The sequence below is a fragment of the Podarcis liolepis genome (assembly GCF_965112155.1).
Source record: "Podarcis liolepis genome assembly, chromosome: 16".
Classification (NCBI taxonomy): Eukaryota; Metazoa; Chordata; class Lepidosauria; order Squamata; family Lacertidae; genus Podarcis; species Podarcis liolepis.
Genome location: NC_139567.1, coordinates 40,786,589 through 40,802,628, shown reverse-complemented (window position 1 = coordinate 40,802,628; position 16,040 = coordinate 40,786,589). Strand labels below are relative to the sequence as shown.

At 45.7% G+C, this 16,040-nt stretch overlaps 2 protein-coding genes across 4 annotated transcripts in view; one reads left to right on the top strand and one right to left on the bottom strand.

Annotated features, from left to right (window-relative positions):
- The window catches only part of CLTC (clathrin heavy chain), a 75,898-nt gene extending 66,567 nt beyond the window's left edge, over positions 1-9,331 (top strand). Inside the window, exons 30-33 of one of the 2 annotated variants that reach the window (XM_083479730.1) lie at positions 784-1,005; positions 2,957-2,977; positions 6,455-6,530; positions 7,647-9,331. In XM_083479730.1, coding sequence (XP_083335856.1) covers positions 784-1,005; positions 2,957-2,977; positions 6,455-6,530; positions 7,647-7,771 — 444 coding nt within the window. In that variant the 3' untranslated portion in view covers positions 7,772-9,331. The remainder of the gene's footprint in view (positions 1-783; positions 1,006-2,956; positions 2,978-6,454; positions 6,531-7,646) is intronic. The other variant, XM_083479731.1, reaches the window with a different exon arrangement.
- Positions 8,027-15,892, bottom strand: PTRH2 (peptidyl-tRNA hydrolase 2). Of its 2 annotated transcripts, none has more exons than XR_014520097.1 (3): positions 15,854-15,892; positions 9,964-14,841; positions 8,027-9,622 (listed from the first exon to the last, which is right to left on the bottom strand). XR_014520097.1 is itself a non-coding variant. In XM_083480160.1 (3 exons), the coding sequence occupies exons 2-3, from the start codon at positions 15,040-15,042 to the stop codon at positions 14,316-14,318; spliced, it is 576 nt and encodes a 191-aa protein (XP_083336286.1). In that variant the 5' UTR covers positions 15,043-15,080; positions 15,623-15,673; the 3' UTR covers positions 14,172-14,315. The 2 variants fall into 2 exon arrangements, 1 of the variants encoding a protein (XP_083336286.1); XM_083480160.1 differs by lacking the exons at positions 8,027-9,622; positions 15,854-15,892 and adding exons at positions 14,993-15,080; positions 15,623-15,673 and having other exon boundaries at positions 14,172-14,841.
- Between the last annotated feature and the right edge of the window lie 148 nt (positions 15,893-16,040).

Sequence of the window (16,040 nt, the reverse complement as noted above, 5' to 3'; positions counted from 1 at the left end):
TTGTATGGTTTATTCAGATTCACGTAACTGGATCTGCTCACCCAGCTGTTGGGAAACAAGTGTTCTTAAAGAAGCAGACAACACATCCATGTGAAACACATCTGTTCAAGCGCTTTGTACACTACCCTTCACCAATAGGCTCCAGAGAAGCTTCACGTCACTAAACATCTAAATCAGACACGATAAAATGAAGATATGATAGATTCCACAACTGCAATACACGAAGAAAGGGGGCATCATCAAACAGCTCATCAGTCGCATATTCATGTAAAAGTAGCTCAAGTTTGGAATACATAAAGCTGATAGCCGTCTAAAACTGCCTGTGACATGAAACAAACTTAGGCTTCTGAACCTCTCTGGGAAATCATAGCATTCTACTTTGGGGGAGGGGGGAAAAAGGCGCCACCTGTCCTAACATTTAAAAAGGCGTTTTTCATAAACGCGTGAAGAACATTCTGAAGATCCCTAGTAACATAATTCCTTTTGAAAAGGTTGCCCTAGTAGCAGCTACTGCAGATGGAAAACACACAGTGGAGAGGGCAGCCTTTCCCCCACTCTGATATTTTGGATTATAGCTCCCAACACAGCTGATGGGATTTGTAGTCCCAAACATTGCTGGGGCTGATGGGATTTGTAGTCCCAAACATGAAGTTGGGGTAGGTGGGCAACGGCTAGGCCGCTCTTGAGCAGTAGGGCAGTTACAAATCATTGCTTGACACATTCTTCTCTTTTCCTCTTTTTTGGCACATTTTCTGATTTTTTTCCGCCTGCTTCCCCTCCCAGGACGCCATGCAGTACGCTTCGGAGTCCAAAGACACTGAGCTGGCGGAAGAGTTGTTGCAGTGGTTCCTGCAGGAGGGCAAGAGGGAGTGTTTTGGGGCCTGCCTCTTCACTTGCTATGACCTCCTCCGGCCAGATGTTGTCCTGGAGACGGCCTGGAGGCACAATATCATGGATTTTGCCATGCCTTACTTCATCCAGGTCATGAAGGAGTATTTGAGCAAGGTAAGGAGGGCCTCGGAGCCCGCCCACCCCAATAAATCAGAGGCCTCCCTGCTGGTTGCTTGCCGTGCTGTTTCCCCATGAACACAATCAGTTGTGTGTTATGTGTGCGACTAACCCCTGCGTTGTGCTTCTTGGAGCGTCAGTCTCTGTCCTCGTTGGCACTTGTTCTTCTTGAGACTTTCCCCCCTGATCAGTAAGACATGGCACAAGAGGAAAAGGGAATGGGAGGGAGGAGGGGAAAGCAAGCTTGAGCACAAGTTTTTCAAGTCACCATTTTTATAACATAGTTAAATAGGTTCTGGCTGTCTTGATAAAGAGCAGTTCCTCCCAGGAAGCAGCCCCAGATCAGGTCCAGGACCAGAGCAAGTGATACTGTGTAATCAGCCACAACTTCTACCATTGCTGAGCTTGGAGGGTGGGCCTGGAATTGGAGCCCCCTGATCAATCTAGCAATCTAGCAAGACCAATTCCTGCAGGTTGGAAGCCACTTTTGGGGGTAATGAAGAGTGGTTCATCCGTAAGACTTAAATCCACGAAGGATTGAATGCCGTGTTTCCTGCATACGCTGGCATTTGCAATTACTGTGATGCAACCAGATCTTTGCAATTCCTCCTTACGTGAGCTGACATCCCGGTGCAGAAGTATGTACCAAGCCAGAAAGGGTCTGTTTCTATCATCCACTGTGGATCTTCTTCAGGGGTGGTCGGAAACTTTGCCCACTCAGGAACAATCTGTCCAGCAACGAGTGCTGCAGTCCCCGCTAGGTGATTTGCTCTTTGCCATATTGACCACCTCCCTTGTTGGTCAAGCTATGAAAATGGGTTTCTGGTCTTCTTGACTGAGCCCAAGTGATGCTTTCAAAGAGTTAGCGCTTGAGAGGCTGGCTTTCCACTTGCTTGTTGCAGCACCAGCTTAAAATTTGAGTGTTTCAAGAGTTCCAAAACGTTTTGGGTGATCTCAGCAACGCTCAGCAATCCTTTCGCTGAAAGAATGGTGCCTCAATGACCCCAGCCAGCTCATGCTCCCAGCAGTTGCCCTTCCTAGTTCTATGCAGTCTGAATTCTCTCTCCATCCCCCAACCCACAAGCAGCACTCCTGTGTTTATGGAAAGGTGCATATAGAATTATAGAGTTGGAATAGACCACAAGGGCCATCGAGTCCAACCCCCTTGTGGTCTATTCCAACTCTATGATTCTATGATTCATGAGTTGATCGCTCTGTACAAAAGATTTATCCAGACGCTTGTGGTGCTCACCGCAAATAGCTCTCGATTAAAAACAATGAAAGTTGCTCAGTAGCCGTATAATCGTTCAAATGGGAGTATTTTATTTTAGTTATTGAATTTATATCCCACACTTTCCTCCAAAGGAGTCCAGGGCGGCAAATGTATCAATGCTAAAACAATAAACCTTTTTAAAAACGGTTTAGAATAACCTTCCGAAAACAGTTAAAACTCCTAGAAGTGTACTCCTGCTGCTCCTGAAAGTGTGAGGAAACTGGGTGACCAAGGCTAAGCTTAGGTGGTTCTGTGTATGCTAGGATGTGAACTATTTATACTGGATCCCAGCCCTAGCCCACAAGGCTCTGTTCCTTTCAGAAACACAGGGTCACAGGTCAAAAAAAGGACTTGAACCCAGCATGCAGGAGTTAAGGTGGCGGCAGCAGTAACCTTGTTCCTTTAACCTGGGGGCAGTGATCTCAGCATAGCAACATCCTGCACTCATTTGCACTCTGTACATTGTGTATAATTCCTGGCCTGGCCTTGGAATCGGAAGCCCTACTTGGCTTTCAGCAGCAGATAACTTCCAATATGTTTTGGGGTTTTTTTAAGGTTTTAACTCCCCCCCCCCTTCTTTGCTCTTTGCTTAATCTACCTTTAAAAGAAAAAGAAATGCTCTATTATGGAGTGAGTTTTTTTCCTCTAAGCTGCACCTTCTGAATTCCTTTGCAGGTTGATACAATAAAGGAAAAGGTGAAAGTTGGTTCTTTTCCATCTTTAAGTCTGGAGGCCTAAGTCTAAGGATATATATCTGCATGAGTTTTCCCCCCTCTTCCCCCCCTCGTTCCTACCTTTACTACACTGCTGCTACTGCTTTCTGCCCGCCAGCCCCTTGAACAGAAATCTCACTAAAGCCTCTGCAAATTAAAACCATAGTCATTAGCTGTAGGACCAACCAGTAGACACTAATTGGCTAATAGACTCCCCCAGGAAGGTTGGATGCAATCAGTTGGATCACAGTTTGAAGAGAGACCACAAGGCCCTGGGAACCTGGTCCCCAAGAAACATTTCAAAATAAATTGCCCTGCAGGTGGCTGCAAATCATTTTAGTGGTGCCACCCTCTCCCCCCACCCCCAGAGAGTATCAGGCTGGCAATCTGGGTTCCTCTCCTTCATTTAATGCAATATCTTTTTTGCCTCCTTGGAAAGGACTGTGATCCAACATCTGATCCTCGAGTCTTACTAATGTGTCTCGCTGAAAGTAGGCAAAACCAAAGAATGCTCCAGCTAGCTGCTTAAAGACTGGTGTGTTTTTTTCTCACCTCCAACTCAGTGTCCAGTTTTCCCACTTCCAGCCGGCTCTCCTTCCAGCCCAAGGCTCGTTCCCTGAGCCAAAGCCCTCTTGGTTTTAAACCCTTCTCACCTTTACAAAACAACAACAACAACAAAAACCCTCCCAGACGTTCTCAGCATTTCCTTTAAACCAGAATTGATGCTCAAAGAACTTCCTTTCCCATAAGTTAAACCCCTTTCCGTTTGGCTGGTGGGTTCTAGAGGATGCTAAAAAGCCATCTTCCAAAAAGTCTGCAAATCAGACGTTGATTTAAAGCTGCCTCTTCTTCCTTTTTTGAGCACCCCCCTGCGGCAGCTTCTGGAACCTGTTTCAGATCTGTGTCTTAAAACGTTATCCCTAAAAGTCCTTCAGCAGCTAGCAAGTCGAGTCGGTTGGAAAAAAAAAACCAAAAGAAAAGTGTGGTGTGAAAAAAGGTTAATGAACTGCAGTGTTTTGCTTTCTTGAACTGAGCATGTTCAACAGTCATTGTGATGTTACATCTCACTTTCCCCTGAAGCTGCAAAGCGCATTGCTGTGGGTGATGGGGAGGGGCGGGGGTGGGGTGCTGCGTGCCGTGAACTTTTTTGGGGAGGTGGGGGCGGGAAAGGGAGCCTTGTCTGGCCGCCATCTTTCCAACCTCACTCCCCTGCTTCAGTTCTTTTGCCTTTTTTCCATGATCACACACATGGCACCAAAAATATATAGATAAATATATATATAAAAAACATTGACCGCATGTGATTTCTTTTTTTTTCTTTTTTACTCTTTCTCCCCCCTCTGCAGCTTTATCGCAGTCTCCGTGGAAAAGCCTTTCTTTAAAAAAAAATGCAGTTCTGTGCACTTAACGAAATCTATCAGCAGGGAGTGTCCAGTAGTTTGGTTTTCATGTAAAGAGCAGCTTCTCTCCCCTTCCCTCTTTTTTTTTTTTAACAAGCTTGCAGAGTATATTCTAAACCCTTGTGTTTAGTAAGAGCCACCTGAGTAGAGTTTAAAATTTATTTTTAATGGACAGGGGGTTTTTTGGTGTGTGTTTTTTTAACGGTCTGGTCCGGAAACTGACCTGGGCCTTGTGGAGACTCTGCCTCTTCTGCTTAGCTTGCATTTCTCTGTCTGGATCTTTGCTTCGGTAACCTCACACGAGCCCAAGCTTATTCTGGTTCTTCCTCATCGCCGCAGGCTTCCCAGCAGGAGCAGTGTTGCCTTTTGTAGGGGTAACACGATCTGCCCAGAGAGCAGGCTATGAAGCTTGAGAAAGGTTGACTGGATGCTCTCGTTTGCCTCTCTCCCCCCCCTCCACATTTGTTCCCCCCACCCCCTTGTGTGTTCTCCTAATCTCCCTTGTGTTTCGTCGGGAAGCCAACCAGGGGGTGTGGGGGAAACTGCATACCTGACCCTATTACTCTAGAGATGGATTCCAGCCCAGTGATAGTGGCTCTGCTCTGCCTCCACGGCTGGAGGTAGCCACGCTTCTGAATATCACTTGCTTGAATCCTGCTTGCGGCTTTCCCACTGGCATCTGGTCGGCCGCAGTGAGAACAAGATGCTGGACTAGGTGGGCCATTAACTTGACCCAGTAGGGCCTAAGTTCTTAGCAGTCTTACTAAACAGTAAGGAGAGGGCCGTAGCTCAGTAGCAAATCACTTGCTTGGCATGTAGAACCTGTTCCCAGCATTCCCCGTTAAAAAGGGAAACCAGAAAGGATCAGGTATTGACAGGTGAGGATAAGATCTCTCCGGCTAAGGCCTTCGAAAGCGTCTGCCAGTCAGAGGAGGCAATGTGTGCTCAGATGGACATTCAGTTTGACATGATAGAAGGCATCTTCCTCAGGTCTAAAAGTAACTTCCAGATCATAGAAGGTAGTCTTGTAATTTGTGGCACTGGAGTTAGGACTCACCCGTTATCATCCTTCTGCGATCCACCTATAACACACCGATTAGTGGGAGGTTCTGCTGTGATCCTTTGGATGCTGAACAAAAAATGTCTCCATCCTGGGCACCTCATTCAGGTTGGGGTGAGGTGGGAGGGCGCTGAACCTTCCTCCAACCTGGCACAGTTCCAGTGCTCTGCTGTGTCTCCTGCCCCACTTCTGAAGAGTGTAAAGGTTGTTTTCTCCTGTATATGATCAGCCTCTGCCAACCTGAGTGCCCACCAGGTGTTTTGAATTCCCAACTCGCATCCTGCTGGCCGGGGCTGGTAGGAGTTGTAGTCCCTTAGAACCCAAGGAGCACCAGGTTGTCAAAGGCAGCCATAGGTTATGGAGAAGCAAGAAGCTTGGATGGCAGGCAGACGTCCTCCAGTCTTGCTTTTTAGCAAATGGTTGCAACCCTGTTGTTTTTAAAGAGATGTGCCTGTGCTTCTCATGTCACCCAAACCTGTGTCTCAGTAGTAGAGTCCAGGTGGGGCCTGTAGAGGCTCAATAGACAGGTATTGCAGGTCACGTTGCAAGCTGGGGATGTGGCAAATCGGTTGGATGGCAGTGTGACAAATTGCCTAGAAACCTATTCCTGGATGTGGTCATTTGATCCCCCAAGTGCAGCTTCTAGAGACAATGAGCCTGACAGGTCCAGGCTAGGCTTGGGGAATGAATAACTGGAAAAACCACTTGGCGGTAGGTGTCAGGCTTTCCCCTCCATTCTGAAGGTTTATCGGCAGAACCTCCTTGACGTCTTTTCTCCAAACGGCTGTCCAATGTAGTTGAGGCGGTCTTTGTCAGAGTCCCAACGTTAACTCCACGCCCACCAGCCCCCGAAACCTCATTTTGGGAGCGACCTCGTTTCTCTGACTGCGTTCCACGCCCCTTGAAGGCTTTTCCACTTCTCTGCCAGAAAACAAAACGGGAGTTGAGATTTTGCAGCGCAGCCTTGCCTGATTTCTTTGGGGTTCTTCTGTCTTCCTAGGTGGACAAGCTGGACGCCTCAGAGTCTCTGAGGAAAGAGGAAGAGCAGGCAACGGAAACACAGCCCATTGTTTATGGTAACGACCTGCGGCTTAATGTGCAGTTGGGTGGATGAAATGGGCACACTTTGCAGCAGCTAGTTCTAAAACGGGACTTAGGGAAGTTCGGCAGCTGGCAGCCAGAGACCATATTCTTTTGGCCCCTGAGCCTGAGGTTCCCTGCCCTGGTACAGTGCGCTTCTGGAAGATACCTAGAGCTGCCATGTTGAGTTTATTCTAATCAAATAAACTTATTTGTAGGGTACTGAGCAGATTTAAATTTAAAACTTTGCTATTAATGAAGCAGTCTTACAAGATTGCAGGAAAGAGGGGCAATTTTCAGGAGACGCATCCCCTCTCTGAAGGTGCTAGGGCTTGGGCGATTCTTGGTTTTCAACATTGTGATACATCAGCAGCTAAATACCGGTACAGTGGTACCTCAGTTTTTGAATGCAATCCGTTCCAGAAGATGGTTCGACTTCCAAAACATTCAAAAACCGAGGCGCAAAGGGTGGTCTGCCAATTCAGTAGAGAAAATTGTGAAAAATAACAGATACACACAGCGGAAGCCGTTCCAACTTCCGAGGTGTGTTTGAAAACGGAAGCATTTATTCCTGGGTTTCCGCCGTTCGAAAACCGAAGCGTTCAGCAACGGAGACGTCCGAAAGCCAAGGTTTCACTGTATATGCTGATAATTCACGATGGCTGGAATTGATGGCAGTTTCCTTGAAGGGCTGCCTTGCCCCAAATGTGCCCACTCAGCCCTTTCGCAAGCGCCACTTTGAGCGCTTTCCACACTTGTGAGAGAAAAACCCCTTTCAGTCTGGCAGCATCTCTGTTGTGGAACTCCTTGCCTGTCTACATTCGGCAAGACGCCCTCACTAGGCATAATACACAATACTCTATATAAAGCCTTCTATTTCAGCAAGTCTACACAGACATATAATTTAGAAGCCAGGAATGCTGCTGCTTCAGAACAGTGCTTGCTTGCTTGCTTTTTGTAAACTGTTTTGAGTTGGTAGTTCTCATTAAACAAATGAAATAAAAATTAATTGTAGGGGTTCTCATGCTGTCCCCTTTTATGAGCATGGGTTGAATGGAGCGCTGACTCTTTCACTAACCGTTCTTCCTCTTCCCGCTTCCTTTCTCTCCTAGGCCAGCCCCAGCTGATGTTGACGGCTGGGCCCAGCGTCGCAGTCCCCCCACAAGCACCTTTTGGCTACGGCTACACTGCCCCTCCCTATGGGCAGCCTCAACCCGGTTTCGGATACACCATGTAAGAAAAGCAAGTCTGTTTGGAGCTAGCATCGATTTGCTGTTGAAACTCCACCGTCCCACTTCAGCTCGACAGGGAAAAAGCTTTGTGCCCCTTATAACCTTTACTTTATGAAGGACTGTATTTTTGTTTCTCTCCCCGTCCCCAGCGCAAACCTTTTCAGTCCCACTTAAGCATAATCCTTCTTTTTTCCACATTCCATGTCACTTAGAAAGGACTTTTTTTTTTTCCAAATGGGAATATTTGAGTGGGCTCCCCCCCCCCTTTTTGGTTTCTTTTTTTTTTTTTTTTGCAAGACTTGCTTCTTGACATTAAACCCCGGTCTCTTTGTGACTCTTCCAATTTGCACTCTGTAAACGTTTAAACTCTACTATCGAATCTAAAGTTCAGTGTATGTGAGCAGCTTTACAAATATGTACCGTCTTATCTAAGGGGAAAAAATGCATTTAAAAGTCTCGTCGTATATTCTGAAGAGGGGGGGTGGCGGCAGAAAAAGCTTAAACCAAGAGAAGGATTTGTATTTGGGAGTTGGAACACTAAACCGACATCTCCTGCCCCGCTTGGATTGCTTAGCTCTTTAAAAATAAAAGACATGAGTACAGACAACCTTTCCTGAATTTAAAAAACAACAGCGGCAAACCTAGTAGAGTTCCCCCCCTTTTTAACCTATGCAGGTTTCCAGTTTAGTCTTAGAGAAAATGCTAGTGTGTGTTCACTCCATACGTAAACGGATGATGACCCTTCTGTCGTGCTACTGTATACCCTGTGCTTTTCTTGTGGGGACCATTTTTTTATTATTTTCCATTGAGGAACAAGGAGGGAGCACCATGAATCCAAGTGTGCGTGTACTTGACCTAACCCTGCCCTGCGGTTCGTGTATGTTGGATATTGTGGTGTTCAAGATCAATATTTTTTTCCTGAGTGTACAGAAGAGAGAAGGGGGGAAAAGAGAGAGAGAGAGAATTCAAACAGAAGAGCAGGAGGGGGGAAAAGAAAACCAATTGCTGTTCAATTTTTTTGTTTGTGCAATTTAAAAATGACTCGAATTGGAAAAATAATAATAAATTACTGGACTGTGGACATGCTCTATGGTAGTTTTTCAGTATGCATCTCTCTTCAAGCTTCTTTTTACGATGTATGTGCTCGGTTGAAAAGCAAAACACGGAAATGTTGGTGCTTTTCAAGGTCAAACGGGAGAGGGGACCAGCAACTTAGCAAAAATACCAAATTGTTACTATGGAGACCAGACTATATTGGCAGGTGACTTTGCACTGAAGAGATTATGTGTGAGAGAGAGACAGAGATGTGTGTGAGGCAGATGTTTGGGGACTATATACTGGAATAAGGGGAGAGATGATAGCACTTTTCCACAGGTGGCTGCAGCTGGGCCAACGACAGCGTCTTTTAACCAGGTGATGAAAACCTCTTTAGGGTTGTAGTTTTTGAGTGTTTCCAGTTAAATCTGACAAAAAAATTTAAAAAAATAAAAAGATCATGTTATAGGTATGTTAAGTTGCCTTAATATATTTAGCTTCAAAATAAAATTGACTTCAATGTTCAAACACTCTTCGAATTACTGTCATGTTTGCATGTACAAAATGATGAACCCAGCCGCTGGAGGAAGACCAGACTTGCTTGGCAAGGCTGGCTGGCTTGGAAGAGTCCAGTTTCTGCCTGCACATGGTGGGGTGGTGCATGTGACCAAACCACCTAGCAACTCGCTGGGCTGTCCTGGATTGGGTCTTCTCTAGGTCCTGGAGCAGATATTTAGGAGGAGTGGGTGCTGACGAGAATCAAAGCAACACGTGTCTGGTTTACTGCAATATAGGTAACAATCTGGCTTTTTAAATAAAGCCTGATACAGTGGTGCCCCGCAAGACGAATGCCTCGCAAGACAAAAAACTCGCTAGACGAAAGGGTTTTGCGGTTTTTGAGCTGCTTTGCAAGACGAATTTCCCTATGGGCTTGCTTCGCAAGACGAAAACGTCTTGCAAGTTTGTTTCCTTTTTCTTAACACCATTAATACAGTTGCGACTTGACTTCGAGGAGCCTTTTTTGTGTGGTAGCCTTTTTTGAGGTTTTGGGTGATTTTTGAAGCTTTTCCAAAACTTTTCCGACACCGTGCTTCGCAAGACGAAAAATTCGCTAGACGAAAAAACTCGCGGAACAAATTAATTTCGTCTTGCGAGGCACCACTGTATAGCCACTTACAAAACGCCTACAGGGTTCTCAGTGCAGCGGCTACGAGAACAGACTACGAAAAATAAGCTGCCTGTATTACATATTTTCCCTGCAACAAATCCATTTTGGTGATCTTAACCAGTATCAGTCCACCCAAACTCCTCCTGTCTGTACCAGAGCTTGCAAGCCTGCCTTTTTGTTGTAAAGGTCACTTGAGTGTGCCTTGATTACTCTTAAAAAACAACACCTTGCCATAGGTATGTTTTCAAATAAGTTCTCAGACCCATTAAAGTTAACAGGCATGGTTAACTTCCCCCCATCACTTTCTATGGCTCTACTCAGCAGAACTTAAGGCAGATGCAACTGGCCATATCCAGTTCCTCACCCCTGCTCTACTCAAAAGTAGACATACCTTAAGATTATTTGCTGGTTGGCAACTGTGCTACACAACAACCATGTTGATGTTGTCATGTTAATACAGCTTCCCTCCAAGAAGTGGCTGAAGTAGACAATCCTTTGCGCGCGTGTGCACACACACTGCAATTCTCAGGTTCTCCAGCAAGCAAAGATTAAGTCAGTCTCTGTTCTGTATGAATAGAACCACACATAATTTTTGGAAGCATGTTTTGCTGAGCGTCTCCTATATTAAAATGTACAAAGCAGCAATGTCCCTCCTCAAAAGAACAATTGCCCACCACCTTGAACTCCACCATAAACAATACAAATCCATCATATCCTTAATAGATTTTATGCTTAAAATAAGACGCTTCTTCCATACTGTGCCATAAGAGTGGTGTCTGAGCTTCCCCCAGAGCCTCACCTGAAGCTCAGAGTGTGCCTTGGCTGATTTAAGTATTAAGACTAGCAGTTTTTGGACTCTAGGTCCCATTAGCCCGAATTAGAGTGAACGATGGTTAAAAAAAGTGGGAGTTGAGAATCCAACATCTGGTGAACCACAAGTTCCCCACCTCTGCTAGACCAGTGATGGTAGGAATCTACCATCTTTGTCTATCTCTGCTTTAAGCAACCCACATAAAATATGCATCAGATAGCACTAAAAACAGACATAAAATTATGAAAATATATTTGACACCAGAGAGGTGTTAAAAACTGTTGCACATAATTATGCAACTTACAGACTGCTCTGCAAATAAAGTATGCTGGGGAATTTTAAACAAGGAATGAAATTAAAATTCTGCAACACACAGAAACACTTGTTTTCGGCTGTTGGATGAAATGTCCACCAGAGGGCAGCACCTGCTCAGGTTTCTCCATCCTTTTATAAACAGGCATTGATCACAGGCTGCGAAGGTGCAATCACAACATGCCACTTACATGCTGTTGCATCACTTGCGCTCTTGCATAGATATTTCAAGGAGCGGCAGTTGCTAACCGAACAGCTCTATGTTTTTGAAGTTGCTCTGCTTATTCCCCCATGGGCACCTGAAAGGCTGCAACCTAGAGGCATGTAAAAGCAGGTAGTCTATATCACAGACCTGCGGCCTTTCCCTTAGAAACGAAGCAAGATTCTAGTCCTCATGGTTCCATATATAAAGGCTTGAATTCTGAACCTGAGTCAGATCATTGGCCCTCTAGCCATGGATGTCCACGAGAGAGCAGGGGTGGAGAAGGGGGCTGTGTCCGCTTCCCATGCATAGATCATAATCCCAAGATTCCCAGCTTTTCCTTTAAAAAAGCAAGTTTATAGCATTTGTAGAACTTGAGATATGAGGCAAAATGTCCAGGCACTATTCTCATTTGGGAATGGAGAAGGGTTAGGGTTAGAAGCTACCCTCTCCATCCTTCCAGGGCTCTACTTTATACACACACACACACACACACACATATGGGGGGGAAAGTATTGTCTAGTATGCTGACATGTAGTGACTCTCCATGATTTCAAACTGATTGATGGTGAAACTGTCTACCCCTGAGCTGCTGCCATCCAATGGAAGTGGCAAGATGGAATAATTAAGAGTTTGGATTTTGTGGGTACTTTTTAAATCAAAGGCTAACAAACTTATCTTGACACAAATTTCATCATGGACTAAACCCCATTTTGTCAGATGCATGAAGTGAAATCTCAGTTGGAAGGCATTATAAAAGGGGGCAAATGTAAGGTGGGAGTTGAGTGGCAATGAAACGCAGACATTGCAGTTAGTGATAATTAGAACTAAGTGTACTCAGCACTGCTGAGATGGTGTTTGTTTGTTTTTTAAAAAGAACTTTAATTGATTTCCAATAACACACTGAGGCAGAGTCAGTTGCAAGAAACTATCATAGGAAAGTTATCCTGGCCTTTGTGGCTAATTAACTCGTTAGGGTGTCCCTGGAGATAACAAAGATAGAGTTTTGAATTCATAGTCACAGTATTAGTGACTAGTATTTTCCCAAGTAACAGTTGTACATTTAACTGCAGGGGGTGGGGAGTTGCGTTGCTACATCCAACTCTACTGCCAGTTCAAAGGCTAACTCCACCCTTGATTCATCTCTTTGCCTGCATGGTTGAATAAATCCTCTTTCATGCCAAAAAGCAACTTGCTTTTCTGGCTTGAGCACATGAGCCGGGCAAGTACAGTGACTTAATGTGCTTTATGTGTTAACTCTTAATGTTCCTCTTTTGCGCATAGATTAGCAGACAAGGCCATTTCTAGAGTGGCACCCCATATCTGAAACACCCTTCCCCACTAATTCCAGCTGACACTTTATTAGCCATTGAAAACCTGCCTGTTTGTCCATATGTTTGCGTGTTCCTGCTTGATCTCTGCATTTTTATATATATAATTTTTGGTTTTAGGTTAAGATGGTTTTTACTGTATTGTATACCAGATAGTGATTGCTTGGGTGTCAGAGAAAGAACTAAGCTGAAATCCCCTTGTGGGAAAGCATGTGGCCCCTAGGCTGGAAAAGCCCCCACCACCATTGCCTTAGAGCTGCCAGTTCCCAAATCATGCCACAATGGGATCAGCCAGGCCTTGAAAACTTATTCCACCATGTTGTTTGGGTCTACTGCTCTGGCAGAGTACACACTATGGATTTAAAGTACACAGCTTCCTCCAAAGAATCTTGGGAACTGTAGCTTACCCCTCTCAGAGCTACAATTCCCAGCATCATCAACAGTCCCCCGGATTTGGAGGTAGGCCCAGCTGGGCATCATTGAGGTTTCTTCCATGAAAATATGCAAAGGTTTGCTCTGTTACTATATGAAGAGCCCGCAGCTGTGGAGGAGGAAGTGTGCTTCATTTCTTCTAGGAGAAGATGAAGACAAGTGTAGAAATGACTGTAGAAATGTGCCTCCGGTTTACCTCCAGGGAAATTAGGGCCCTCCTAGCAGTAGGGGAACAACAGTCCTGGCCTATGGCTCTGGTTGCTCTCCATGCTCTGTTGCTAAAGATCCAATCACAAGTCACTTAACACAGAATCACTGCTAAGCCCCCAAAGGTTAAGAACCTGCAGTTTTTCCTTGCCTGCATTTTACTAATTCAGAGGGCTGTTCTAATGGGTGATAAAAGGCAAGTTAAAAATCTTGTCCGGCTACAAGCAGCAGAGGTGCTGCTACTGCTTCATTGCTGCCCTAGTCATTGAAATCGAAGACTGAGCTAACAGATGGATTTTGTTTTGTCATGAAGGCAAGATACGCTGCTGCAAATATCAGGATGCTGCTGCTAGACAGCAACAATAAATGCGGCCCTTCAGGCCTCTCCATCTGGCCCTTGGAACTCTCCCCAGGCCACAGACAAAGTCTTTGCTCGGCTGGAATATCCTTTAACTCTTTTCAGATCATACTTAGGCATATGTGAATGACAACTAAAGAACTCTGTAGGATGGCCACCTTCTACATTCCTCACCTCAGATTTGAGTCTTTAAAACAAGGGTGGCCTGGCTAACTGAGGCTACAACTCCCATCATCCCAAACCACTGGTTGTGCTGGATGAGGCGGATGGGAGTTTGAGTCCAGAAAAACCTAAGGAGTGACAAGTTCCTCATCCCAGGAACAATGTCCATATTCATAAGAACTGTCCCTTCAGACCGACCATTTTCAAAGAGCCAATTCTCTATTTAAAAAATAAATAAATCCACAGACTGCCCCAGAGAAGCAGGTTTCACCCTGTACTTACTATACATGCCCTTAATTTTTTTCCTCCTATCAACAATTTCCTGGGACAGTAAGTTCAAGGATCATGTTTAACCAGCTGACAACAAAGAAGCAGAGCGTGGACAGATAACCTGTTGCATTTTTATGTATTCCAAATACTGAAAGGCAATGAAAAATAAACCATGATCCTGCTCAATAATCATTGTTTTAAGGGGTTGTTTGCTTTAAATCTATAGTTGATATCATTATCTCTGGGCTAGATGCTCCGTATTCAGTAAAGTTTTAAATGGCCAGAGACTTTGTCCACAACCTCCACTGGTCCCGGTCCGATGCCGAGGACAGTCCGGGAACCCGGGGCTATCTGCGTACGGCCCGCATCTTGGATTAAGCTCACTGTCAGGCCCAGCGTTTTGGCCTCGCCCAGGAGCTGAAGCAGCGTTTCCTCGTCAGGAGCTTTGAGGACCACCTTGGGCTGTCCGCAATACTCCCACTGCTTCAGGAGTTCAGGGTTTCGGCGCTGGATTTGTTTGTAGGCTGAGACAGCCGCATGGGAGCACTGGGCTGCCACTTTGCCCTTCTGCATCTTCAGGTCATTCCGGACGACAATCACCATCTTGAATTCGCCGCTTTCACCCATGACAGTGGCTTCATTGCCCAGTTCATTGGCAAGCTGGGTCATTCTGGCTTTGGATGGTCGCAAGAACCGGGCTCGAATGCTCCAGCCCAGGCATACCCCACAGGCAACACCAGCAATTATACTGAAGAGACCGGGCTTGGAAAGGTAATCCATAGTACATCTAGCGACAAGACAAGAGGAATGTTAGGAGTGCTCAGGAAAATAGAAATTGCAGCCTTCACGACAACAAAACCATGCAGAAGGTACCAAGTTCAAAGCAGTTGCATCTGGGAAAGACTGAAAGCTTAGGGAGTAAACCAGCGTTCACCTACCTGGTGCCTTTTAGATGATGCAGGCTCCCACTGCCACCATCCCTTGCCATGGGTCAGGTGGGGTGCTGGGAGTTGTAGTCCAAAGCATCTGGAGCACAGAATATTTTCAGGCGGGGGGTGGGGAGGCGATGGGTTTGTAGGCCAAGGGTCCTCAACTCATATAGGTTAACTCTTATATAAAGTATTGAAATCGTGCCAAATGATACTTAATTCTGTATTTTTGTGTTGTTGTGAACTACCCTAGCACCTTATAGGGGACAAAGGGGTGGAAGAAATCAAATGGGTTGTACCTAACTAGGAGGCTGAACCCACTGAAATGAATGGATCCAAGTTAATAATTTCCATTCCTTTACAATGGGTCTGCGTTTTCATTTGTTCCTATGAATCCGCAACCTACAGGAGAATCCCGGAATTAGCCAATTACGTGGGGCCCATTGTGTAAATAATGTATATAAAGCAGACATTCTGGGGGAACTTCCATTCCTCCTCCCCACTATGAGCTGAATAAAGAGCATGAAATCCATTCTCGACTCTGAGTATATTTCAGTTGTAAACCGCCCTTTTGTCTTTGGGTGAAGGGCGATATAGAAAATTAATTAAAAATAGTAAAAATAAGACTAATAAATATACCATCGGCTAGAGTTTTCATTCAAGGACCCCATCTTTCTCGGTCAGCATCAAAGTAAATTTGCAGATGCAAATGAGTTTTCTTTTTCTTTTTTAAGTCGGAGAGGCCTAGCAGTCCCAACTGACTTCTTTGGCTTCCCCGCTATATTTGCATAAATCTCCACCTGAGTCACAGGCGCGCTCCTTGGGACCCTCCCCACCCTTTCTCTCCCCCTTCCCGCCGCGTCTCCTCACCAGCCACTCGCGCCGCCGACCAGCCTCAGAGCAGGAGCCACGATGCGGGCGGGCCGGCAGTCGACGTCACAAACACGGCCAGCCAATCGCAACACCGCGCGTGCCTTTATCGAAGGCTGCCCCGCCCCCTCTTCCCAACGGCCTGTGGGCGACGTCAAAAGACGGCCGGCCAATCGCTTCGCCCCTT

What these genes read in the sequence shown, in the direction of transcription:
- PTRH2 (XM_083480160.1), bottom strand. Translation starts at nt 15,042, where the DNA reads ATGGCAAGGGATGGTGGCAGTGGGAGCCTGCATCATCTAAAAGGCACC. An exon ending in CATCATCTAAAAGGCACCAG is followed by an intron (nt 14,842 to 14,992) that starts GTAGGTGAACGC and finishes TCTTGTCGCTAG; the next exon opens with ATGTACTATGGATTACCTTT.